The sequence below is a fragment of the Henckelia pumila genome, chromosome 2 (genome assembly GCF_033568475.1).
Source record: "Henckelia pumila isolate YLH828 chromosome 2, ASM3356847v2, whole genome shotgun sequence".
Lineage (NCBI taxonomy): Eukaryota > Viridiplantae > Streptophyta > Magnoliopsida > Lamiales > Gesneriaceae > Henckelia > Henckelia pumila.
The window spans coordinates 157305091-157330603 of NC_133121.1; the positions used below are offsets into that span (position 1 = coordinate 157305091).

General features: G+C 35.3%; 2 protein-coding genes and 1 long non-coding RNA gene across 5 annotated transcripts; 1 reads left to right on the top strand and 2 right to left on the bottom strand.

Moving 5' to 3' along the window:
* The first annotated feature begins 654 nt into the window (after nucleotides 1–654).
* LOC140880416 (protein STRUBBELIG-RECEPTOR FAMILY 6-like) lies at nucleotides 655–5382 on the top strand. Its single transcript, XM_073284837.1, has 15 exons — nucleotides 655–891; nucleotides 1675–1807; nucleotides 1911–1982; nucleotides 2066–2131; nucleotides 2205–2276; nucleotides 2375–2446; nucleotides 2626–2697; nucleotides 2773–2838; nucleotides 2959–3021; nucleotides 3111–3711; nucleotides 3847–4112; nucleotides 4184–4319; nucleotides 4528–4646; nucleotides 4765–4921; nucleotides 5015–5382. The coding sequence occupies exons 1-15, from the start codon at nucleotides 783–785 to the stop codon at nucleotides 5144–5146; spliced, it is 2136 nt and encodes a 711-aa protein (XP_073140938.1). The 5' UTR covers nucleotides 655–782; the 3' UTR covers nucleotides 5147–5382.
* A 12760-nt stretch (nucleotides 5383–18142) lies between these two features.
* On the bottom strand, nucleotides 18143–20615 carry LOC140885447 (O-fucosyltransferase 31-like). 2 transcript variants are annotated; one of them, XM_073292405.1, is made up of 7 exons: nucleotides 20481–20615; nucleotides 19776–19838; nucleotides 19605–19689; nucleotides 19302–19372; nucleotides 18986–19032; nucleotides 18407–18502; nucleotides 18143–18288 (listed from the first exon to the last, which is right to left on the bottom strand). In XM_073292405.1, exons 2-7 carry the CDS (start codon nucleotides 19815–19817, stop codon nucleotides 18246–18248), a joined length of 384 nt encoding a protein of 127 aa, XP_073148506.1. In that variant the 5' UTR covers nucleotides 19818–19838; nucleotides 20481–20615; the 3' UTR covers nucleotides 18143–18245. The 2 variants fall into 2 exon arrangements, 1 of the variants encoding a protein (XP_073148506.1); XR_012150946.1 differs by lacking the exons at nucleotides 18143–18288; nucleotides 18986–19032; nucleotides 20481–20615 and having other exon boundaries at nucleotides 18408–18502; nucleotides 19302–19444; nucleotides 19776–19840.
* A 347-nt stretch (nucleotides 20616–20962) lies between these two features.
* LOC140885375 (uncharacterized) lies at nucleotides 20963–23366 on the bottom strand. 2 transcript variants are annotated; one of them, XR_012150897.1, is made up of 4 exons: nucleotides 22725–23366; nucleotides 22456–22624; nucleotides 21936–22081; nucleotides 20963–21040 (listed from the first exon to the last, which is right to left on the bottom strand). It is a non-coding gene; the product is annotated as an uncharacterized lncRNA (long non-coding RNA). The 2 variants fall into 2 exon arrangements; XR_012150896.1 differs by having other exon boundaries at nucleotides 22456–23366.
* Between the last annotated feature and the right edge of the window lie 2147 nt (nucleotides 23367–25513).

Genomic DNA, 25513 nt, shown 5'->3' on the forward strand with positions numbered 1-25513 from the left:
CAACAATATATTATTAGATAAATAATTAAAGTACTGCTGAAATATTGTGGGGTATGTTTTGGGGGTTGACCATGCTGCTCACTTCTTCAGGTTCCTGTTGCTCGTGCACATCCCTCGATTTAACTTTCGCATGAGCCAATAAACATCTGACTCATGTGAAATAGATTCCCTTCGGGATCAACCATTTTCTATAAATAATTAAAGTAGAGTAATTTGCGTTGTAGACTGATCTTTTACCATGATTCTTACTTAACTTTAGTTATTTTGAGTTAGAGATTATATACTTTCAAAAAAAAAGTTAGAGATTATAAAAATAAATTATCTATATCTGAAGAGAATATTGGATACTACAGTCTACTGTTACGACCTTGATTGATGGAAACCAAATATATAAAATAGTGAGAGAGAGAGGAACTCAATGACTTTGGATTCTTTCTCGTAATCGATCGTACAATTACAAGCTTTTCTTTAAGAAAAAATGGGTCCACAAAAGGATGGTTCTTACAAGCTATAATTTCTTAATATTATAGTATTAAAATATATATCATACTCCATATTTCATCATAAATAAATTCCACCTCCTCTACCATAAAAAATAATACCAATACCAATACTAATAATAATAATAATAATAATAATAATAATAAAGCTGTGAATGGTCTGTCTCTGTGACTTTTTTGAGAACTGATAAAGTTGAAATCTTTTTGTTCCAAAACTCGGACAGGCTTTTGGGTTTCCTTTCTTGAGGTGTGGAGTGAACTAAGAATCAAGAAAAGAGAGCGATGAGAAGAAGAAAGGTGGAGGAGGGGGCCATGGCGGCGGCGGCGCTGTTCATTGGCATTCTACTTTTTGGACTGAGCTGCTCCAATGCAGCTACAGATCCATACGATGGTCAGCACATTTTTTTGAAGCTTTTCATGTGTATGGGTTTGCATATTGCGTCGACATACATGAATCAAAGCATATGTTTTCACTTTCTGCGTGTGTATTTGTGTGTAAGTGTGGAGGATGTTGATGGTTTCTAGATATCTTGGAATGTCTCTTTTGTTCATGCTTGAGAGGTTATAGTTACTGGTTTCTTGATTTTTCTCCTTTCAATGATTTGTAATGATTAAGTATTTGTCTGATTTGATCTGATAATGAAACAAGCTAAATATTGTTGCTCTTTTGCTTTTCATGTTGTTCAAGATTTCGCCATTGATTTAGTTGTATATTAATCATGCCCAAATTTTTTTAATGCAAATATGTGTAGTTCAAAACTTGATTCTATTGGGTAAATGTATATCTCTATTTATATATGAACAACTTAAGAGACGGGCTTACGATGATGTCCTGCAAAAAATGATTGTCGGTGGCCTTAATTTATATTTATATAATAATTTTGAAGAAGCTAATATTTGATCATTCTCATTCTCATGCTGAATTCAGTTGATAATTTTTTTGAGGTTTTAAAGTGATTACCTTAGGTCGTGGTTATTTAACTTATTTTATAACTGTTTCTGTTATTGCCATTAACTAGCCAATGGTAACACTGCACTATATTGGCTGTGCAACAGTTAATTTTAAACTATTATATATTTTTAGACTTGATGTGAAAAAATCTCAGAAGTAATTCATGGTCTATTGCATAACTTGTTATGATTTGATGAATTGACTATATATGTATATGCACAGTCTCTGCTCTCAATACCATGTATGGTGGTTTGCGTTCACCGCAGCAACTCACGAAATGGAGCTTGAATGGAGGAGATCCTTGTGGAGATTCCTGGAATGGGGTTAAATGCTCCGGAACTAGAGTCACCGAAATGTGATTTTATTATTAGCCCCTAATTTTTGAAGGATTTTTTTTATTATTCTTTAAAATACTTGCCATTTCCTGATGCCCATTTTTGGTGTATGTATTTCATCAGAAAGTTATCAGGGCTTGGGCTATCTGGGGAACTGGGATACCAGTTACAAAGTTTGACATCAGTTACTATTTTGTAAGGCCGAGACTTTCTTGAGTTTGTTAAGTTATATTATTAATTTAGCTTTCTTGACAATAATTTCTGATGGCATTTTGTAGTGATGTCAGTAACAATAATCTCGGAAGCAGCTTTCCTTATTTTCTTCCTCCAAATGCGGAACAATTGTATGATCCATTCCAGTGTAATATATCGTTCTTGGTGTTGTGTTTCAATCTCATCTTGTTACTCATAATGCAGAAACCTCGCAGGCTGCCACCTAAACGGTCGTCTTTCGTATTATATCTCTCAAATGACTTCCCTAAAATACATGTTAGTCATGCCTAGATTTCAAAATTCTTCCTCAGAAAATTTGAAATGTCTCAACTTTTTGCATTCTGATTGATTATGAAGGTTCTGTGCAATTGCAGTGATGTAAGTCACAATCAACTCCAGCAGGAAGTGAGTGTAGACTTCAGCAAGCTTTCTGCTCTCTCCACATTGTAAGACCAATCACTTCGTTCCAAGAATTGTTTCTTTTCTCCCAATTTTTTAGCTGGCATATTTTGATTTTTGCCAAGTTATCTAATTTTATGGGTCATCTCAGTCTGTGAACTAGGATATGAGGGTTTTTTCCTTCTGTTGGCTGAATTCTATCTTATAAATAATGTCTATGCTTCAGGGATCTTTCTTTTAATGCCTTTACAGGCGATCTTCCTCAGAGTTTCCAAGCACTGACAAGCATCACTGATATGTATGTACAATGTGCATTGTCATATAGTTCTCTGTTTCTTTTTCAATATGAATCCTCATCAACGAACTTAAACAGGTATTTGCAAGACAATCAGTTTAATGGAACCATTGACGTCCTTTCAAATCTTCCACTTGAGAACTTGTGAGTTCTATTGGAGTTTACCATTTGTACACCCACAATTCTACTCGAATCATGGAGTCTTTTAGTGAACAATGAAAACAAGAGATTCAATGTCAAGTTTATTTATTTTTATCTGCTTAGGAATGTTGAAAATAATCATTTTAGTGGATGGATACCAGAGCAGTTGAAAGGCATAAACTTGCAGTAAGCATCTCATAATTCATATACTTTGATATGTATCATGTTCCTGTGAAGAGCGCGGTAATATGTGCTCTTTGTGCTTCATTTAACAGTTCAAAGGGTAACTCTTGGAACTCTGGCCCTGCACCTCCTCCTCCACCTGGTACTCCTCCAGCCAGCAGGCCCAATAGAAACCACAATTCTGGAGGCACTGGTGGGTCATCTGATGCTGGTAGCAAATCTGGTATAGGTGCTGGTGCCATTGCTGGAATTGTTGTATCGGTTTTGATTGTTGGAGCAATTGTAGCGTTCTTCATCATAAGAAGAAGGTCCAGAAGGTCATCCATGGACGTTGAGAAACTTGATCGCCCTTTCAGTCCCCTTGCTTCACAGGAAGCTCAAGGTACCACTACCGTCCAGTCGGCAGAGATGAAACCTGTCCAAACTTCATCCACAGTCAGCATGAAAATTTTTGAGACTCCTGTGGTGATAAACCTCAGACCTCCTCCTGCTGATCGTTCTAAATCATTTGATGAATCTGATGCCACGGCAAAGCCCATTGTTCCGACGAAGAAAGTCAGTACATCATCAATAAATTCTAAATTGTATTCAGTAGCTGACTTGCAAATAGCTACTGGCAGTTTCAGTGTGGAAAATCTTATTGGCGAGGGATCTGTTGGGCGTGTTTATCAAGCTCAATTGGATGATGAAAAGGTGCACCTCATTCTTTAATCTTTTTAACTTAGGCCTATCATGTGATTTTCATTTTTCATTTCGCGAGAACTCTGAATATATTCACATAGTACTATAGAGTTGATACAGAACTAATATGCGCATGGTTATAAACAGGTAGTTGCTGTGAAAAAAATAAATTCATCTGCTTTGCCCAATTCCAAAGATTTTCTGGAAATTGTGTTGGATATTTCGAGGTTGCATCATCCTAATGTAACTGAATTGGTGGGGTATTGCTCTGAACATGGACAACACCTCCTCGTTTACGAGTTTTATAGAAATGGTTCTCTACATGAATTTCTTCATCTTTCCGATGAATATGTTAAGCCATTATCATGGAACAATCGTGTCAAGATTTCGTTAGGGACTGCAAGAGCACTTGAGTAAGTTAAATAATCAGTTTTATAATGTCAACAACGTGTTTTATCGTGTCACTTACGAAGGTCCTCTGCAGGTACCTACATGAAGTTTGTTCACCATCGCTCGTTCATAAAAATTTCAAATCGTCAAACATATTACTTGATGCAGAGCTCAATCCTCACCTTTCAGATTGTGGATTAGCGGCAAACTTTATTTTTGAACCAGATCAGGTATATTTGATTTAGGCTTTGACAACACTCATCTATGATGCTATTCGAAGTAATCTGTGATCAATGATAAAGCCGCTTATAAGACTGTCTAGCAGGGCTCTACTCGAACTATGTTTTAGTAGTTCAGATACTGGATCATGAGCTTATAATGTATCTCATATTTTTAGCAAATATTAATTTTTTTTATCTTGAAACTTGGCATTTGCAGGCATCTGGTTACCTTGCCCCTGAGGTTTCCTTATCTGGTCAGTATACAATAAAGAGCGATGTATATAGTTTTGGGGTCGTGATGTTAGAACTTGTTACGGGACGCAAACCCTTTGATAGGTATGTCAAAACTCTCAAGTAACATGAGAACATAATGGTAGTGCGAGCCTCAACGCAGGCAGTGTTTCCAAAAATATGTCAATATATTATACATTGGTGTCTCTTTTTTCCGATGCAGCACGAGGCCGAGATCTGAGCAATCATTAGCTCGATGGGCAACACCCCTGCTCCATGATATTGATGCTCTCTCTAAGATGGTTGATCCGGCTTTGAAAGGGCTTTTCCCTGTCAAATCTCTCTCACGTTTTGCAGACGCAATTGCTCTCTGTGTCCAGGTACTTATTTATTGTATACATCCTTTCGAATTTCCGTGATCACTTGCAGTATTTTCCCAATTATTCTGATGTGTTAATTACTGTTGTGGGCAGCCTGAACCGGAGTTCAGGCCTCCAATGTCGGAAGTGGTTGAAGCGTTGGTTCGGCTAGTACAACGATCAAACATGAGCAAGAGAACTTTCGGAAACGAAGGGACCCCTCGCGGTGAAACTGAGGACAGTTGATTGATCTGCCATCTTTATTTTTCACCATGGCCTTCCACTTCATACATGTATCCTCCTGCACTGTCTTGTATTATATGGTTCATTCCCAAACTTTACGGCACCGCCAAAAACCACCCAGATTGTCTCTTGTTACAGTTAATGTGAAACTCTGTAGCCCATTTACACCCAACTTGATACCATGTCACCATTCATCATTCAAGTCAATCAATCTATATATATGTATTTATTTACATGCATACGTATAAAAAGTGTATTCTGGGTGGTGTTTTTTCCCCACAACACCAAAATGATTTTTCTTTTTTCTTTTTTCTTTTTTTTTTTCCCAGGTTCATATTCTTGCTTACGCGAGTTTTCAAGATTTAAATTTGGTTGTTTCAAAAAAAAAAAAAGATTTAAATTTGTTGTGTTGCGTTTTGTAATCCTTCTACTATTGTACGTTCGACAGGAAAAGAATTTACTAATTTCTATGTTCTAGTAAAAAGGTTTTTATGAGTGAATTTTCTATTTACATGTCGTTTGCACACAAAAAATGGCAAATGACGGAATGAGTATGTTGCGGGGTGTGCCAAGCACATTGAGTGTCAAAAACAATAAAATAAATCAATAAATCAAAGGTGAATTGGTATTCAGTTCCTAAATCAAAAATTAAATTAAGAATCAGTCCTTTGTCAGAAATAATTTGTTTGCACTCCCTAGGTTCACATTATTTTTTTCGGATAAAATTGAGTACAAAACATTAAAAATATGGTACAATTATATGATATTTGAGCACTAATTGTTCAAGATCAAGTACAAAAAATAAGATTTTGAATATAAAATCTAAACATCTTTATTAATGTAAACTTGCAACATATGTTTGAGTACTCAAAAATCATATATTTGTACCAGATCTAACACATTGGGTACTCAAATATCATATATGTGTACCATATTTTTAATGTTTTGTATCGATTTCTATCCAAATAAGATAAATGTTTTATTAATATCATTATTTTTTAGTATTCGAAAATCATATATTAGTACTAGATTTGAAACAGTTGATACTCAAATATCATGTACTTGTACCATATTTTTCATGTTTTGTACCGAATTTTATCCGAAACAAAACATGTGGGCCCAGGAGTTTAAACAAAGTTTTTTTCTGACAGGGACTGGTCATTAATTTTTGTTTAAGTTTGAGGACTGAATTATATAATTAACCGATAAATCAAAGTTCTAATTATGAGACTCGGTTCAATCTTCGGTTTCAGTCTCTCTGGTTAAGCACTGATGAATGATAAATTAACTACAGAAGCTGTTAGAAATAAAACTTGGACCTAACTCACCTCAAAAGCCCAACACACCCCTCTCCTCTCAGGAATGAAACGACTGGAGCGTGGAGATATTAACGGGTGGCCAACTATGGGACGGGTGAGGCCAACTATGGGCCGTCCAACACATAACGGGAATCCGAGCTTTGATACCATGTTAGAAATAAGACTTGGACCTAACTCAACTCAAAAGCTAGCTCAAGAGGTGAGGATTGCCCTTGTCTATATAAAAAGGGCCAGGTTATTTATCCAACCTATGTGGGACACAAATTAATACACCAACAGAAGCGTGAATATATGGAATTTAACGTTCATAACAGCAACCGAAATTAACTTTCTACCTAGGAAACAAATATGAATGAAATTTACAAATGAGAATGCGAAAATATATTAATGGAGACTTGAAGAAACTAAAAGAAAAACATAAAGCTAAGGACATGTACTGTAATCTGAAAAACGAAAATGAAAACAACTTGAAATTGCGAGAAAAGTGCGGTAAATTTGAGAGTCTGTGATTGATGATCCCTTTCTCTACCATAATCTTTGCAGTTGTTTCTCGCCGCTTTTCCAAGTTTCAGTGGCCACTCTTCTCCATTTTTCCCACGTTTTAGCCCATTAAGTGCTTCACCTTACTTCTTCATTGGGTTGCCTTCTTCTACTTTTACCATTTGGGCCGCGAGAATTGGACCAAACATTTGCCCCTGCAGATTGTTAGCCCAATGGTTTGACAAGTCTAGGTTTTCGTTTATTTGTGGGGTCTTAGTGTAAGGCCCGTATTAATTATATTTTATTTGAAATTAATTAGAGATAATTATTTTAATGAAAGAATTTAAAATAATTAAGTCAAATAGTTTAATCGCATGTTTAAAAATATGTATTAGAAAATATTTGATTTATGACGAGATTAAAATAAATATTTAAATTTAACATCACACGACTGTTGAAAATAAATCAGCTGGGTCGAATTTTAACACAAAATAGTAAAAGATGACACCAATAGCACAACACATACTATATTTGGAAAACAATTATCATCTTCATCACTATTTATCCCTCCTATCTCCCGATTTTTCTTCTCTCTCCCTGCTACTTCTCTTCTTACCATCACCACCGCTTCTTGGCTTCGTCAGCCTCCACCGGTCGTCGAAACTCAAAAATAAATATACGTTTGAAAAACTCTCAACGTAATATTTCTAATAGTACCACTTTTGCGAAGTTTCAGTGCAACCCCTGGCAAACCCGTTGTGCTTCGCCGCCGTACGTTGCCGAAAAACTGAATCGTGTGAGGGGTTTTGTTCTCCATGTCACAAGCTTCGTTTTGATATTAAATCTTGCAGAAAATTTGTGACCCTGACCGCTTAAAATTCGGTTTAAAAATAATACTAGCAAGCGTACTAGATCAAGTAATAGTAAGTGGACAGAGAGTCCAAGTGTCGAACCCACAGAGACTGAATTTTATGATTACTAAAATATAATTATTTGAACTTAATCTAGACTAAGCAATAAAAGTTGATTTAATAGATTTTACTAGTAATTTAATTATGAATAAAATAAATTAAAATAAGAACGTAGCAAGAACTCAGGTAATAAATTCAATAGAGAAAGATTCGATCAAGGCGCACGCAGGTACCGAACACATTATGCAAACAAGTAGTAAATCTATGATCCATATTTAATCTTAAATCATGGAGAATTCTCTTAATTTATTTAACAGTCTATTTCTAGAACAGTTAAACCTATTCAAATATTGACAGATTAATTATTTTTAATTAATTCTAATCAAATTCAAATGCATTGAGAATTGTGAAAATTCAGTTTTCACCTAAAGCCACACAATAAAATCGAATACTATTTCTAGTCGATTTAACTTTGTGTTAATTGTTGGAATGATAAAAAATAATTTCTAATCTTTCAACTTAGAATCAATTAACATGCAAGCAAATAATTGACCAGATTATTTACGAGAACAAAATATAAATCCAACAATCAATAATCTTCATAAAAATCTGAAAAATCCCAAATCAACATCCAAATATTCAACAACAATCTGTTCGGCCCAATCTCGCGGCCTCGATCGAAGAAAACGACTACTCAAAACTAAACATAATTCCCAACAAAAAGTACGAATCAAAAATAAAAATTCAAAGAAAGGAAGAAGATGGGAGAATCTTCACTCCAAACGTGTTGTAGCCACCCTCTCTGTGTTTCTGGAACTCCGAACCCTTAATTTGATGGAAGATTTTCTATTTATATGCCCAAGATCTTCAAATAATAAGTTTCCTTCCCGCACAAAGAGTCTTTCCAGAATAGAACTCCGTACGCGTTTGCGCTCGCGCACTAAGAAGTGAAATGCACACACATGCAATAAATCATGAATAAAACTTATAAAACAATATAAATGCATGCAAAATAAATATAAAAACAAAACCAAAACATGCACACAAAATGTCGTTAGCAATTCCCCCATACTTGAGTCTTTCTCGCCCTCGAGCAAGACAGACAATGCAACAAACACACAATGAACAACAAAAGTAGGAAAAATTCATGGGAAGTAACAGCCTCAGAGAAGTTCATGCACAACCACAATCATTAATGCTCTCAACTTTTCATAATACACCCTCGGTTTAGCGTGAACGTATGTGTGTGCGATGTCATTCCAGTTACATGCAACTAATTAGAAAGAATACTTTTCAAGATTGCTTAGCGTCCTATGACATATCAGTGCAAGTTTCACTCTTAAGTGTCTATTTCTCTCAACTACCTCTAACAAAAGACAACTCCCTTGAGATAATCAATTACACGCCTCCGGATTTTACATCTGATTTTGATTTAGCCCCAATAATTACCTGCATCTTAGCTATAACTTTTATAGGATCAGGATTTCAATTCTCTCGTCTATAGCCCGGATGGAGCATCAACCCATATCATCCGCAAAATTAGCCATGGATTGGTGATTAGGATTTCAATCCCTTTCCAAGCCCGGATGAAGTTGAATTTTTCAAAAAAAAAAATGTATCAATTTTTTTTAAAAAAAACTTTTGGTGTGCCCAAGATCATAAATGCAATATTAGAGGATCATCATAATTCACAGGACACAATTAAGATCCACAAAACACCTACTGTTTTGCAATGATCAAACAGGCAGAAACAATTCACTGGTCTAACATAAGTGCTTAAAAATATTCACGGGTCAACCTACAAATTCTCATGTCAAGTCAAGAGCAACATTTTCACAAAATTCAAATTTCAACTTCAACATCATCATCGGCTCCCATTCATCATCCTAATCAACACCAATGCAAGATAAAACTAAAACACCAGAATGCAAAAACTAAAACAACAAAATGCAAGCACGAGAATAAGCAACACAAAATGCAATGAATTAAAAGCTAGACTACCCCCCCCCCCCCTACTTAACCCAAATCATGGCCCTCAATGCACAAAATAACAACACAATGATAACATAAACATGCTACGAAACTAAATGCAATACGAAAAAGGAAAAACGAAAGTCCCCTGGGTTACTCCTCCTCTTCCTCGGCCTCTGGTGGGGCGGCACACTACAACAAAAAATGTCAATGACAACGCTTTTTCCGCTTTGTCTATGTGGCTGAAAAAGCGTTGTTAAATCCAGTGTTGTAAAAAAAAAACCCGCTCAACGACAACGCTTTTTCCGCGTTGTCTTTTTAGAAAAGACAACGTTTTTTTCTCAACGGCAACGCTTTTTCCGGGGATAATTCCTAAATATATCCTTATAGTTTCGTTATCGAGCCAATTATATCCCTTTTGTTTTTTGTATCCTAAAAATATCCCTTATTAATTAAAAAGTGTCTCAAACATGTCCTTGAAACTAAATAATACCTATTCTGCTTTTTATTTACCAATTTATTAATAATAAGCTTTAGCCCATCATGCTTCCGTAAGTAAATTAAAGCGAATTACCTCTTTGACCACACTGTTGCCGGGTTATGTCCACCGGGTTTTACAGGTTGCTCCTCACAACCGAACCACGCGATCGCAACCGATGGTTCCTGACATAGACTCCTTCAGCAGCAGCTAGCACAACCTTATTTTGTTTCCTACCTTAAGGCGTATAGTAAAAACTTAATTTTTAAATAAAAATAACATGATAGGGAAGAGATTCGGAAATTTATTCAGACAACATATTATTACATAAATCAACCTCCTTTGAAGAGGAGGAGATAACTATTTTAGCTACTCTTTTATTTGTAAGAAAACTGAAGGAAATGATCGATGTCTTCAGCTTCCTCAACTGCCTGTATGTATAGCTGAAGTTCCATTCGTTTCACCGAGAAACTTCAGGGAATCTTACAGCTGTCTTGAATTATTTATGCCATTATTTATTGCAGTTGTCTTGAATTATTTATGTCATTATTGATGACATCTTTTACTCGTTCAGGAGTCACATGTCTGCCACTTTTTTTTGGCTTTATTATCCTCACATGCCTTTTTTAATTTTGTCGGGGCATCTTTTGCTTTTGAAGTGGGCCCCTGTGAAAGCGCGTCTTCAGTGGTCCTTGTCCAATTTTGCTAGTCTCGGAAAAATCCCTCCGATCCGTTCGGGGTTTGAAGGTTTTTCCAAATTCTGGCTCCTTTTGGTTTGGACATTCAGGGCAAATATTTTCTGACCATATCCCGATATGAGCCATATTGCAAAATTTTTGGCGAGTTTCTTTACTCCCCGATAGCTTGTTGTTCCACAAAAGGTTTCTCTTCTTTTCGAAGAGTTCTTCCGCAAAAGTCATAGTTTTTCCTGTCATTGTATTTAGCAGGAATGATCCATTCACCGAATTTTGATAAAATTTGAACGGAAACTTGACCTTGTCCATCTCAGTGAGACAGACCCAGATATCCCATGCCCACCTGGTTGAGATTTCATTCTCTCCGAAAGTGGACACCAATGGTATTTCTTCAGATATAGGATCCTTGATAAATCTTTGATTATTCATATCAGGTCTCCTTATCTTGATGAAAAGAAAGGACTCGTGTGATCCTTTCCCTGTTGGTTCTGGAGCTGCACTAAAGAAGTATAACTCGAGCACATCTCCTCTGGACAAATAGTCATTATTTTCCCATGTTTCTTGGACTGCTTTCTGAATCCATTTTGGTAGCTGTGATATCTCCTGGAAGCCTGGTGAAGTTGTATAAACTGAGTCTAGAGCCCCAATTTCATACTATAGCTTTACATCCTTAGGGTTGACATTAATATTTAGCCAAACCCTTGATATATCCCTACAACATCAACCCTGTAAGTGTTCGGGTTAATTTCACCCCTTGTACTTAATTTCTCCCACCTTTGTTGATAAACCTGAAATGGAAAAATAACAGCTGGGTTAGTATCAATCTTAGATTTGCCCTTATCTGTGTTGGGCCTAAGATTGATCTATTCATCTTTTACCCCAGAGGCGGAGGGTTGACTTGATGAGTTATCCTCATCAATTGTTGGTTTATCTAGATCATCAAAAGCTGATGATAGATTAGCACTTGTTTCTTGAGTTTTGGAATCCTCAACATCTTATTTCACAACCGATGGCTGTATTTATTGTTCTTGTAAAACCAATGGTATTAGCATTTTTTGTTTATGAGAAACCAATGGTTTCTCTATAGCCCTCACAATTGGCCCTTGAATAGCAGCTCATAGTTGAGTTTGAGCTTGAATACATCCTGTAATTTGATTAGATACTTTGATCGATCAGCTTGTTGTAACCTGCTGGCCATTTCAGCATTAATGGCTAACTGGTTGGACTCGGTTTGAAGCAACCCAAGGTGTTCCCTGAGATGCCTCTGCATTTTCATGATGAAATCCACGTCACCACCTTCCATCTCTTGTTAAAAAATATGCAAGAATATTTTCATGAGATTTAATAATAACAATATCAAAAATATAATTTTGACATAAAGCTTGCAATCTTAATAATCTAGCTTTCTCTGGTTTAGATTCAATTTTATTTTTTAAGAAAGTTTTTACCTGGGAATTATCAACTTTTAAAGTAAATTTTTTAGCAAGTAAAAATAAAGGCCATTTCTCAAAAGCCTTTTTAACTGCGTAAAATTTCTTTTCGTTGATATGTCATTTGATACCCTCAGATTCTGTAAAAAGGCCGCCACAGTATCTGCATGGTACCTCCCCATCTGGAGTGAGATTAGTAAGGACTGCAGCCCACCAATCATCGCTGACATCTGTAAATAACACCAAATCATCTTCATCTACGGGTATAGCCATTTTCGGGAGTTTCTTACATATCTCATTTAGTTGGTTTACCCCTTTAATATGTTCATCGGTCCATATACTAGAATCCTTTTTAATAAAGGACTGAACACCTTCCTGTACATCGCTAGGCTGTTTATGAACATTCCTGCAAAATTAACTACTCCAAGAAAACTTTGGAGTTGTTTTACGTTTTTGAGTTTATCTGGAAAATTCTGTACCTTTTCCACAATATGGGGTTGTAGAATTATTCCAGATTCATCAATCTCAATGCCAAGGAATTTAATTTTCCTTGTTACTATGACTGCTTTCTTTTCAGATAAAACTAGTCCTTCTTGTTTACAAATTTTAGAGAAAATCTCTAAATGTTTAACATGTTCATCTATGTTTTTTGATGCTATAAGAATGTCATCAATATAAGCAAACATGAAGTTGAAATAATCTTTAAACAGATTATCCATCTTTCTTTGAAATATTTGGGGCGCATTAGCCAATCACATAGGCATAACTTCCCAAATATAATGTCCTTGTGGTGTAGAGAAGACTGTGAATTTCTTACTGCCTTCTTCCATCCGAATCTGGTAAAATCCAGATTTACAATCAAATTTTGAGAACATTCTAGCATTTCCTACACAACTAATTAGATGTTCTCTACTGGGTATGAAATACCCATCAAACTCCAGGATTTTATTAATTCCTTGGTAGTTAATAACTAACCTGGGTTTGCCAAGCCTTTTTTTATTTCACCATGATTTCTGACCAGAAAACCCAAACTGCTATATGGTGACACTCCTTTTTTTATTAGACCAAGGTCTAAATGTTCCTTCATAAGCATTCTCATATCCCTTTGATCTGTTACGTTTATCGGGATAGACTTATATCTAACGAACTCATATTCTTTGCCTTCCTTTAAAGTAAGGCTAGCTTTGAGTTGATTTCTATCTCACCATGCCAAAGAATGCTCATCATAACTTTCTTTGAGCCTATTTTTTACATTTTCAAGGGATACATTGTTCTTCAACTCTATATCCCTGTGGGTTAGAGTTACCTTGAGAAGATACATATCTTCTATTTGAAGTTCTTGTTCTCTTGTTATTTTTAACATGGTTTCTCCAAATTTCCTAGAATCTTTCATCTTTGGGTGAAAAAGTTGACCTCTATCACCACGCTGGCTGCGGAACATTATCGGCATTTGTCGATAAAAGGCCATTTTGAGTCGTTGAACGATAATCTTATGTTCACAAATGGTAGTAAACATAAGTCGTCTTAACTCGTTATCTTGTGTATACTTTTTAAACATTTGTAAACAAATATTTCCAACAAGATATCGGCTCCTGTATCATGGAAATATATTGGTGGTGTCTTTACCTTGTACCAAGGAGTCTAACCTGTGCCTCCCATAAGGAGTTCTTCTTGTTTTATTTCTCTACAGAGAATAAGAATTCTTTTCGAGAAATCTCGTCCAGCAATTTTTGGCAATTCTTCTTCACAATCTGTAGGGAAGACTCCTCTTTTTGCTGTACAAATTCCTACTCCTGAATCAATATAGGCTGCAAAGTATTCAGCCTTATATTGTTCATAGAACATCCCTATCGGAATGTATATAGAGAAAGGACTTCTTGTCATTTTTTAAAGGAATTACTAAATGGCCCCGCCATCTTTAACAGGTTGTGTTGTAACTCAGTAATTCGATTAAGACTATTCACCCTTAGTTTTTCTAAGGCCTCAGAAGGTAGAGTATGGTTACTTCTTTATACTTCTTCAATGAGTTCTAGTAAATCATGTTCATGATTTACTAACTTCAAGATTTTTTTCTTTCTCTGTTTGTGAACATAGTTTTCAAATCTGGTTAGGGGATTATCCCTTACCCAATTTTCTAGATTAGCCATCTTGTAGAATTTTATTGAATTCCAAGTTTTTCCTTTTGTCATAAACTCTATTCCTTTTTCAAAGCGTTTCCAGGATTTATGGTCCTCAAGAAACTCTAGGCCAAGAATGAGCTGATCTACTTCTTTTCCTGGAATTCCACTAACTTGAACTTCCAATTCTCCAACATTTATCACTCCTTGGTAAGTTCCTTTTTCCCATTTTTCTAAATAGTAAATCGAGTTACAAGGGAATTGGTTCCGATGAATTGTAATATCGAACACTATTTTCACTTCTTTCCATCATTCTGGAGATCTAAATTTTCCTATTATAGAAAACTTCTTTTTATTCTGGTAGCATTTTTTGAATAGGAGATTTTTCCCACCTTCGACTTGTCATTCGGTCTCCTTGGAAAGATAACCTTCGGGGTTCTATTTTAAGGTCTCTGTATAGAACCGGCTTATCTTGAATTTGAATGTATGTTTCCTATATTAAAGGAAACTCGATTCTTTCCGGGTATATTGCTTGAGCAACTTTCCCAAAAATCTCTGGGATTTCAATAAACTCATTTCTAATAAATAATTCAGAATGGTGAGTATTAGAAAGAGCATATGAAATTTGATATGTAATAGAATATGGCGTATTACCTTCCTTCATTAATATTTTTTCCTTGAAGTTTTGATGCAACGTCAAGGCTCGACTAAAGTCTCTGTCAGCTAAATTGTAGGCTATTCTCGAATAAATAACTCCTACAATTTTTCCTGCACATAGATTTCCTGAGATAGTACCCAGAACAGCATCTTGAATATTCTCAATTCTTTTATCGCATACTACGATATCTATAGGTGAATATATTCCTTCTTTAAAATTTGCCTTGATCATTATTTGGATTGCTCCAATATGAATATAAGACATCGTCCTTGCTACCTCACTTTTCAGCTTTTGCAATTCCTCTCTTATTTCTTCAAAAGAAATTAACTGCATCTCTATTTGATTACTCGTCAACTCCATAGGGATTGCCATTTCCCTTCTGGATACTTTGTAAATCAAATGATGTCTCCTTTGTCTAAGCCCTAGGTTTCCTAAGACTCTTTTTACTTGTCATGCCGAAAATCATTGGTACTTCTGTAATGTTGGATTTTCTCTCATAATCCTTTAGACCATATTATGAGATATCATGGTTTGACTAAAAAACCCAGTCAAACTCTCATGTGATTCATGTCAAAACACTCCTTCCTTATTCTGATTCTGATTCAGATTCATCCTCATATCCTTCTTGGCTAAATAATATCTCTTCTTCGTATATACTTTCATCTGAGGGGATATCCTCAGATTGATATACTTGGAGTAGATCTTGAAAGAAGACCGCATCATCCATATCCGGTGTTGCTTCAAAGAGTTTAACTCCTTTTTTTTTCTCTTTTTCTGGATAGTTTGTAGATATATGTCCTCTTGCTCCACATGTCCAGCAGTTGCAATCCTTGAAACTTTCACTTGCTCTTATATGAGTTCTCTGAAAGTTCTTCTAGATGGTGTTCTTCCCCTGCTTTGTGATGAGCTTGTTGCTGGGGATGTTCTTGTAGGTCCACTTCTTTTTTCCGATCTATAGGATCTGGCCTTTTGTTTGGACCAAAATGTTCTTTGTTTCCAAGAACTTCTCATTTTTTTATTGTAGGGATTATTTCTGAATCTCCTCCTCTTAAATCCGTGTGATCTACCCCCAATAACCGTAGGGAGATCATTTTCTCTACAACATAGAGGAGTATGCTTATTAACACCCCTTATCTTTTTGCCAATGTATCTGGATTACCTGAAACGTGTTATTTTATCAACATTTCTCTCCAGAAACTTGGCATCTTTGCAAAAAATAGCTGAATAGCTATATTTTCCTCGACTCCCGAATTTCATCTGTATTTAGTGAATTACATAATGTATTCATTAACTAAACAAATATCGTGCAATTCGATACTATATAGAGTTTGAGTATATCTTCTTTTCTTCTCTGTATCTTGATTATTATAATAATCCACTCCTATAAATTGTGCCTTGAATAGGGTGGCCATTCTTCCTCCATTTTTTCTTAGAGATTCTCCTGCTAAGACTGATTCTTTAGTCTCTGGTATGGTCATTTCCCAAGCTATCTTAACAGATCCCATTAGAATCATTTCCAGAAGTTTGATAAATACTTCTTTATTGAGATCTAAAGTTCCTGCTGCTATGCTTATAGCTGATGTCCAATCATCTATGAGATCTTCTCTGTTTTTTGAAGTCCAGAACATCAAGGTTTAACATAACCCCTTAAGGATGTATCGGATCTAAAACAGTTTTTCCATAAGAAGTTTGATGTAGTGGTATCTTACTCCTTCTTGACCTGGTTCCTACTGAATGTGAATTTTCCCCAACATGGAACTCACTATGTGGTTCTTTTGTTTTAACCACATATCTTGGAGGATTCCCTATGAGTTGTTCACCCTCAGGGGAATTCATTTTTAGATCTACTACTTTGAGATTCGCAAATGAATATGCAAGATCTTGTAGATCATCGAGATTTAATCTTTCTAAAGTAGTCATCAGATAGTTTTTTTCTCTGATACTGCTTTTATAAGATTAATCATTATTTCTTCATCAGTTAAAGGTTTTGTACCATTTTGGTTTTACCTTTCTGATGTAGCAAATGTTCGGTACCAAACGAGAGTGGTAACCTTCCTCGTGTATTTCTTTTTCTAGAACCAGAGGTGTGTTCTAGATTTATGATTTTTGTTTGAAGATTTTTAGATTTCCAAAAATTTCTTCTTGTTTCTCTAAGAAATACTGTAATACTGTACCGTCTTTTGAATTTCTCTAAGATCTCCGGAGATTTTAGAGGAATCTGGTGTAATTTCTAAAAAATTGAGAATTAGAAATCATATTTTTTAATCTCTTCAGAGCGTATAAAAGACCCAAGTATTTTTAACTTTTGTTGTAAAGAATCTATTTTAAATAGATTCACTTTTTTATGGGATTTCATGTAAATGAAATCCTTCTGGTTCAAACTCTCGTTTGAATCTATGGTTTGTTGAAAATCTCTTCATCAACAAAGAAAAGTATGATTTAATGAATAATATAAAATCTGAATAAAATTACCTAGGCTTTGATACCATAATTTTGAGACATAAGGAAAATTTAATACAAAATATCAATATAAGGGTAGTATAGGAAATTTTTAGTTTGGAGGACATATCAGGGAAACTTTTTATTAAAAGAGGGACGTAATTGGGAACGAAAAAAGTGTTAGTATATTTTTGAAAAAGTTAGAAAACTTTAGGGACGTATTCATTAATTATCCCCTTTTTCCGCGTTGTCGTTTTGAGAAAAAACAACGTGGAAAAAGCGTTGTCGTTGAGCGGGCTTTTTTACAACACTAGCTTTAACAACGCTTTTTCAGCCACGTAGACAACGCGAAAAAAGCTTTGTCCTTTTTCGAATAAAAAACAAAAAAAATTAAAATTTAATTCACAAATTTTCAATATTATAAATCACTCAAAAATAAAAAATTTGTAAAATAAAATTTAATATACAATCGTCCAATTTTATAATCATTCGAATATAAAAAATAATAGAATTCTAATTCAATAAACACTAGTAAAAAACTATGAATTAGTCTCGAGAAACTTTGAATATTCCCTTCAGCACATGTTAGCGTCTCGAGCTTTCATCAAAACCCCAAAATATATTTTTCTTTAATTTGTATCTCCATACTGTAAATTATTAAAAATAAGAACAAACAAACATAAAACAAATATGAATAGATAAAAATGAAAAATAAACTTAAATATTTAAACTTCATTACAATTCACAGAGAAGAGAGAATGAGACCTGGCTATATTTACCCCAAGGTTGACCATAATCATGCCTATATATCTCAACTTCAGAGTACTCCACTCCATACCTTTCTCAAATCTCCCTATAAATCTAGATCGAAACAATAGATTTCAGTAAAATATGGAACTTAAATCCAGAACAGAGCAAGGAGGCACAAAGTCCACTCAAATACATAAATATAAATTTGTACAATGCTAAAAGGAATTAAGGAAAGAAGATTGAGTATGAAAAATTTATTCATACAACGCAACGCAAGCATGAATTGGACTAAATTTTGGCTATATTAGTCCTCATATTGCGTTCACTTGAGAAACTATGTTTAAGTATGGGGCAACTATGACCCCAAAACAAACAAAATAGTTAAGGAAGCCAAAAAATATGATGTATTATGTGTGAAACTATCTTCGTAAAGGTTTCAGCAATCATGTATCACCATACCCTTAATCATATAATTTTAGCATATAGTTTCACCAAACATACCGTCATGTCCCAAGTTTCTCAACAGCCTGAACTAGGGCTTCCATTTCAAAAACAGTGAAAGGTCTGCGGATACGACGCTATACAGAATCAGACCTCTTAAATTTCCTCAAAGGAACCTCTTTGTACAGAAGAATATGTACCTAACAAAACACGATAAATCCATGTCACCATACATTAGATTCGAAAATGAAACAAGTAAAAAATAAAAACTAGCAACACTATTTCGTGGGACAATTTCCAGCTCAATAAAATGAATATTTTAGCAACAACGACAACATAAAAAATATTTGAAGAAAGAAAGAATAAAAAGAAGAAGAAGAAGAAATAAAACTACCCACTTCGATATGAAACTGTATTTAGTCCTCATACTTACTAAAAAATACAGAGAATTAGGTAAGAATTTGCATACCCCCATTCTCTGTTGATTCAGTCCTCCGTCGAGAAACACCTGAATATAACCCCTGGATCTTTTCGGCAGATCTTAGGTACGACGAAAGGATTTCACACGAAATTTAGATATCTAAACCATCAGCGTGAAATTTTAAACTCGTGCTGGAATTTCAAAGAAGAGGACTGGAATTACAAGATTATAAATGCTTCTTATCGAATTAATTTTTTAAGGAAAAAAATGTAAGAAAATCTAAAACAGAGATCTTTGATCCTAGTATTGGTGGCATAACGTTCCAACACAATAATTTAATGAAGCACGTACTCTGAGACTTGAAGAAGTCCTGACATGGATTCAATCCTTGATCAGGAAAAGGAGACCACACCACCCTCGATCTATAATCGTCAGACTGTTCCCAAAAAAAGAATTGCATTAGATCAATAATTATCCACTCAAATTAAACGGAAAATACGTAAAGAGGAAAACAAGGCGCACAATCACTCCTTGCATAGCACCATTCAGTAAATTCAAGTGCATGGGCTTCAGAGCATTCCATTCCTGAAAAAGAAAAAAAATGAATGAAAAATTCAGAGTTAAAAAATAATGCAAATGAAACTAAAAGTGAGAAATTGAAGAATTGCATACAGAGAGGAGTGAAGGAAACGCACGGGACAAGGGAGAGAAGAGGGAAGGGAAAAAGTTCGGAAGGAGAATGAAAAAGAGGGGGCAAAGTGCAAATATCATGTTCTTCATCTTTGTCTCGTCGCACTCTCCATTAAAAAACCTAGACAATTAAATATTTACTAGTAGAGCGGAACATAAAATATATAACACAAATGTCAAAATTACTTTTAAAATTTTCTTTTAATAAACAAAATCAAGGAGGTTTATTTTATTTTATATATGAATGTTATGTCAAAAAGATATTAACCAACAAGTAATGCAAGAAAAAAAAAATCAGATCTAGCCTTGCACCAGTCGCTCCCATTTGGGGAACCAACAAACTTGGAATTAAGACAGTATCAAGCATGTCAAAAAGGAATCAAGAACAGTACTCCAGCAAATTCTTTGAGTATACAGTTACACATTAGCATGCATGGTTTAATCTCAGCAAAACTAGAATAACAGTTTTCACGAATCAATAGAGGCGCAATTTTGCAAAAAGAATTCAATCTTTATAATTTAGGGACTGAAATCAACCTTAAAATTCCTTGAATAAGAAACTAATCGAGCAGGTACCAAATAAAAATGGTTTCACTGCAGAGAACAGAGGTTTCACAGCTGAACAATTCTAGTCACAGATGGAAAACGAGCTTTGCTTTGTCAATATTCTACCTAAGCTCGATTACAACCTCTTAATCAGCTGAAATCAACAAGATTGCTTGTAAATAGCCAAAAAAACTCTTCAAATTCAAAGATCGAGTAAAAAGAAAAGGAAAAAAAAAAAAATTTAGCCCATGAAAAGTCTCATACCTTGGGGCCCTGAGAGTGGAAAGATGCACGTTCGCTGGATGATAAAGTCGGAGTTTTTCTTGGCCTCGGACTCAGCTGCTGCTCCACTTCCTCTGGTTTATTTCTGCAAACGAAATCAAGATAAATTGTACAATTAAACTCATGGAACAAAAGCTAGAACAAGAAGTTTAGGAAAAAGAATCAAGTGCCCACCGCAACTCGAAAACCAAGTTGGGAGGTGATGTGTCGGTGATGCTCTGATCTGAAAGCAAAACACTTTGCTGCGGAAAATTTCCTACTCTTTTTTGCTGCAGCAACGAATCGCCATCTAATTCAGTTTATCATGAGAAACAAATATGTAAACATCGAAATCAAATCGCGATATATACATTTATAAAAATAAAATCAAGTAGACATGACTAAACTGCTGGATCAGCTCCAAATAGTAAAAGTTGTTAACAGAGTTAATGATATCATTTGAAGGAACACAAAGAATCAAATTCAAATAATCACTTGAATCTCTTCCTTTTCGGCGAATCACCATCACTGTACACTCGTTAGTTTGTTTAACCTCATAAATCTCACACATATAATACTACACTACAAAACATAACCCGTGTTGAAGATACAATGGCTCTTGACCAAGTAACAGTGGGGAGTTTGGCAAATGTATGTCCTCTCATGTTCATAATCAAACACCCAAGTAGCTGCTGGGATTTATCGTTCAAAAGTTTTAATAATGACAGTTATCGAGCACTTACTTTATTCTCAGGTAACGAGAAGTGATATGAGGCAAGGGTGCATCTCCATCCGTGAAGATGCAATTCAAAAGCTATACGACACAAACTTGGAATTCAAATAACAACTACTCCATATAAATGAATGTAAATTAACCAAAAAAAAGAAAAGAGAAACGTTAAAAAAGAAACTCCTTGCACTAAATCATGAAACAGAAAGTAGAATCATTGCTGTAAAACATGAATAGAGACAAAACCAAGCAACATTATTTGTTAAAGTACCTCCAGAAACTCAACGTGAAATCAACTCTATTTTAGATCACAATATATTACCATACTGCCGAATGTATATATTCACAATATCAATTAGAATAATAATATTTTAAAAAAATTCACAAGAAAGTGTGATAAAATTCACGTAATCGGATTTCTCTCATTACGAATAACCGAATGAACCAGGAGACACCTTCGACTTGGTGATGTTTGAGCGTAGCCTTTATCTCCAGCTTGGAGATGTCGACTCGTGCATCTACGGAGGAGTGAGAGTCTCCGGCGTAGACGTACTTGGCCCCCTTGATCAGTCTACAATGCTAATGTGAACTTTCTCACAAGCTGCGAATATAGAACATTGATTTCCATCAAAATAAGCATAATCGGAACCAATATTTTTCTCTTAGGGAGGATCATAAACAGATCAGTAAAGGAATTATTTAAAAAAACATTCTCATAAGCACGATTTCATTTTAAAATATACCAAAATATCATAAAATTTCAACTGGTACATCTAATGGCTCAGATCTTGAATAGACAAAAGGCATCGGGAGCAACAACTTGGATGCTGAAGTTGAAATACATCTAAGGTCGAAAATAGCATTCGCAGTTCAGGAACCACAATGTACAATATGAAAAACGTTAAAGGATTTAGCAGAAATCAGATTTCATCTAAAGAGAATCTACAGGAGCTCCATGCAAAGGAAGAATCTTACCCAGCGTCGAACCAACTATGCAATTGGTAGTTTTTCGGTGGCTAATTTCAGACAGAGCAATGCAGAGTAGGGGAGATGATCAATTGAGTGAAAGGGAGAGACGATCGATTGAGAGAAGCTGGAAAACCAAGAGACGACCAAAAATAGCACAGTCACAAAGAACAAGAACCTGCGCAGCTCCAATCGCGAACGAGACGTGATGGTTTGAGCTTTGGCCCGAGATTCCTCAACATTTTGGTATTAAATTGAAGCCAAGTACGATATCTTACCTTTTCTAGCTTCAACCGGTAGCTTTCCAGAGGCTATGGAGGCAAATCGACGACATGGAGAGGCTGCTAGGGTTCGGGGAGAAAGGGGATCGCGGGAATGGCTTTTGGAAGGAGAGAGAAAGAGACTAATTATATGTGTATGTATCCATTCAATGTATATATTTGTGTATCCATGTATATGTATATATTTCTGAAAACACGCTCATCCACGACGTTTATAATAATCGTTGTTGTAGACATTTTAAACAACACAATTAACAACGTTTTTATTAAAAGTGTTGTCGTTGAGACGAAAATGGCGCTCATAGACAACGCTTTTAATTAAAAGCGTTGTTAAAGGTCAACAAAAAACATTTAACAATACTTTCATGATCAAAGCGTTGTTATATCTATGTTGTTGTTTCCATATTTTCTTGTAGTGGCAGTACTCTGAAATGCACGAGAAGGGGCAGCATATTGAAAATGGAACGGTGGCGGATACGACTGAGTTCCAGGGAAAGCGGATGCATCAAGACCAAGTTGAGTGGTAATCCCACGGATCATGGCCTCCACAGATTAGAGGTGAGCAGTAGTCGCGACCATGTACTCATTTTGATAATGAGAAAAAGCGGTCAAATCTTTGATATAATCAGGGAGGGAGCGACGATGGGGTTGAGGTGGTAGTGCGACGGCAGCACTAGAGCTAGCTCCACCTCCCTGAGGAAATCTGTAACGCCCTCAACCGATGAAGATGTTACCAAACTAACATGACCATAAAACACTGTGCGGAAAAGAAAATTTTTGAAAGATGTATGCATACATCAAACCTTACTTAAAAACATTTCAAAATAGTTTACAAACCAAATCATAACAATTTGAAACAATTAAAGCGTATTTTCTTCAATTAACCTAACAACATTTAGTTCATTAACTTGACACAAACATACTCAGTACGTAACACACTCATCACATAACACACTCATGCATCGCCCGCCGGTCCGACTCCTTGCTCTTCTTCATGTCCGGCATTGAACTCGTCGACATATGCATAAATGTCTTCCTCATTACCTGCACCATTCAAGTATAGTGAGTCTAAAGACTCAGCAAGAGTATGCAGTAAAAATCATGAGATTTCAATTATCAATTAAACGTAACATAACATAACATAACATAACATAACATAACATAACATAACATAATATAAACTTATCATTTGGTGACGAATTATGCGAAATTGTGGCAACCGTCATAATGGGCACATTCATCTTTTCTTGTTGATCAACAATCATATGGCATTACGCCTCGTAACATTCTTTCATTTTCGGAGGCCCCTCCGGAGCTCATCCCGGAGGACCTAACCCGTACATTGAGCCATATTTGGAAAGGTCCCTCCGGAGCCCAAACTGGAGTACCAGTCCCGTATTGCCACCACAAAAACACATAAAACATCAAAATATTTTTATGCATCAACATATCATATCTTCATGCTTCATCATAAAATTATTCATTCATGATTCATCATCTTTCATTTCATCATCATATCATTATAACATATCATTTTCTTATGAAGCATCATCATATCATCGTAATTTCTGTCATAACTTTCTTTTCATTAACATTAAACTTTACTCGATAACTTCATGCACGTCATAAGTGATAAAAATCATACTTTCATATTGAACATAGGTTTCATGAATGAAACATAGACATGTACATGCGTCACATAACGTAATCAATCCACGTAAGTTGTTCTTGACTTAAAACTTGAAACTTTTTGCATAAGAATTCTTAAATATACTTTATAAGCCTTTAAAGATCATAACCATGAATTTAGGACCCCAAAATAACATAAATAAAGCTTCAAATCAGAAGGCCATGCGCGGGGGCGCTACTTTTTGGGCGCGGGCGCGCATACCCTGCTGATGGGTCTGCTTGTTCATTCTTAAACTCTATTTTGCAGTCGGAATTCGGAAAAGTGGTAAACATGAAAGTTTTAGCCCTTGATCTTGGATTTCTAATGCAGAAAACTTCACCTTAATTGGAATTTTCAGTAAAACGTTATGCTCATTCTTCCCAGATGTGTCACTGCCGGGAAATCAAAACACTCGACACACTTTGGGATGCTTTTGACCAATCTTCCAAAATGATTTTGACAAAACTCAAAACATAAAAGTTGTAGATAAATAAGTTGTTTTTCAAATTCAATTGGCCTCATATAATTTGGATCACTACACTAATTTTGATCTTCAAAATAGTAACAAGTGCCGCTAATCCGGAACAATCCAACATAAGTAACATTTCAAAACTTTCACTCAAACTAATTCAATAATTCAAAATATGATATTTTCTACTCCTCCAGCTATATCCTTTAAATAAAACATCCCTTGAAACTTCAAGAACACATAAAAACTTAGATGAAACATGTAGCTCTTGAATCAAATTCAAGAACATGACAAGAACGACGTATACTTCACGATTTCATACTATCACATAACATGCTCTTCAAACCCTTAAAATCTAAACTTCATGCTCTTGAAATTCTTGAAAATCATGCATACATATCTCAACATACATATTTTCATATAAAAATAATTATAATCTTGAATGGGTTTCAAAACCTTAAAATACTAGTTGAAAAACTTGCCTTGAAATGAAGATGGAGTTGATCCGGATTTTTGGCAACAAGCTAACCACGGCACGAACGAGATTTGGAACTTGGATGGTGAAGATCTTGAAGAAATCGATTGATGAACCAAGAAGAAGAAGGAAGCAGAAAGTGATGAAGGAAACGTGAAGTGAAGGAATGAATA

Coding starts and splice junctions, on each gene's coding strand:
- LOC140880416 (XM_073284837.1), top strand. CDS start 783: ATGAGAAGAAGAAAGGTGGAGGAGGGGGCCATGGCGGCGGCGGCGCTG. Junction 2,839..2,958: donor AATCTTCCACTTGAGAACTT/GTGAGTTCTATT, acceptor TTATCTGCTTAG/GAATGTTGAAAATAATCATT. Junction 4,113..4,183: donor GGGACTGCAAGAGCACTTGA/GTAAGTTAAATA, acceptor GGTCCTCTGCAG/GTACCTACATGAAGTTTGTT.
- LOC140885447 (XM_073292405.1), bottom strand. CDS start 19,817: ATGCACTTGAATTTACTGAATGGTGCTATGCAAGGAGTGATT. Junction 19,690..19,775: donor GTGCTATGCAAGGAGTGATT/GTGCGCCTTGTT, acceptor TTTTGGGAACAG/TCTGACGATTATAGATCGAG. Junction 18,503..18,985: donor CCTTTGAGGAAATTTAAGAG/GTCTGATTCTGT, acceptor GTTTCGATCTAG/ATTTATAGGGAGATTTGAGA.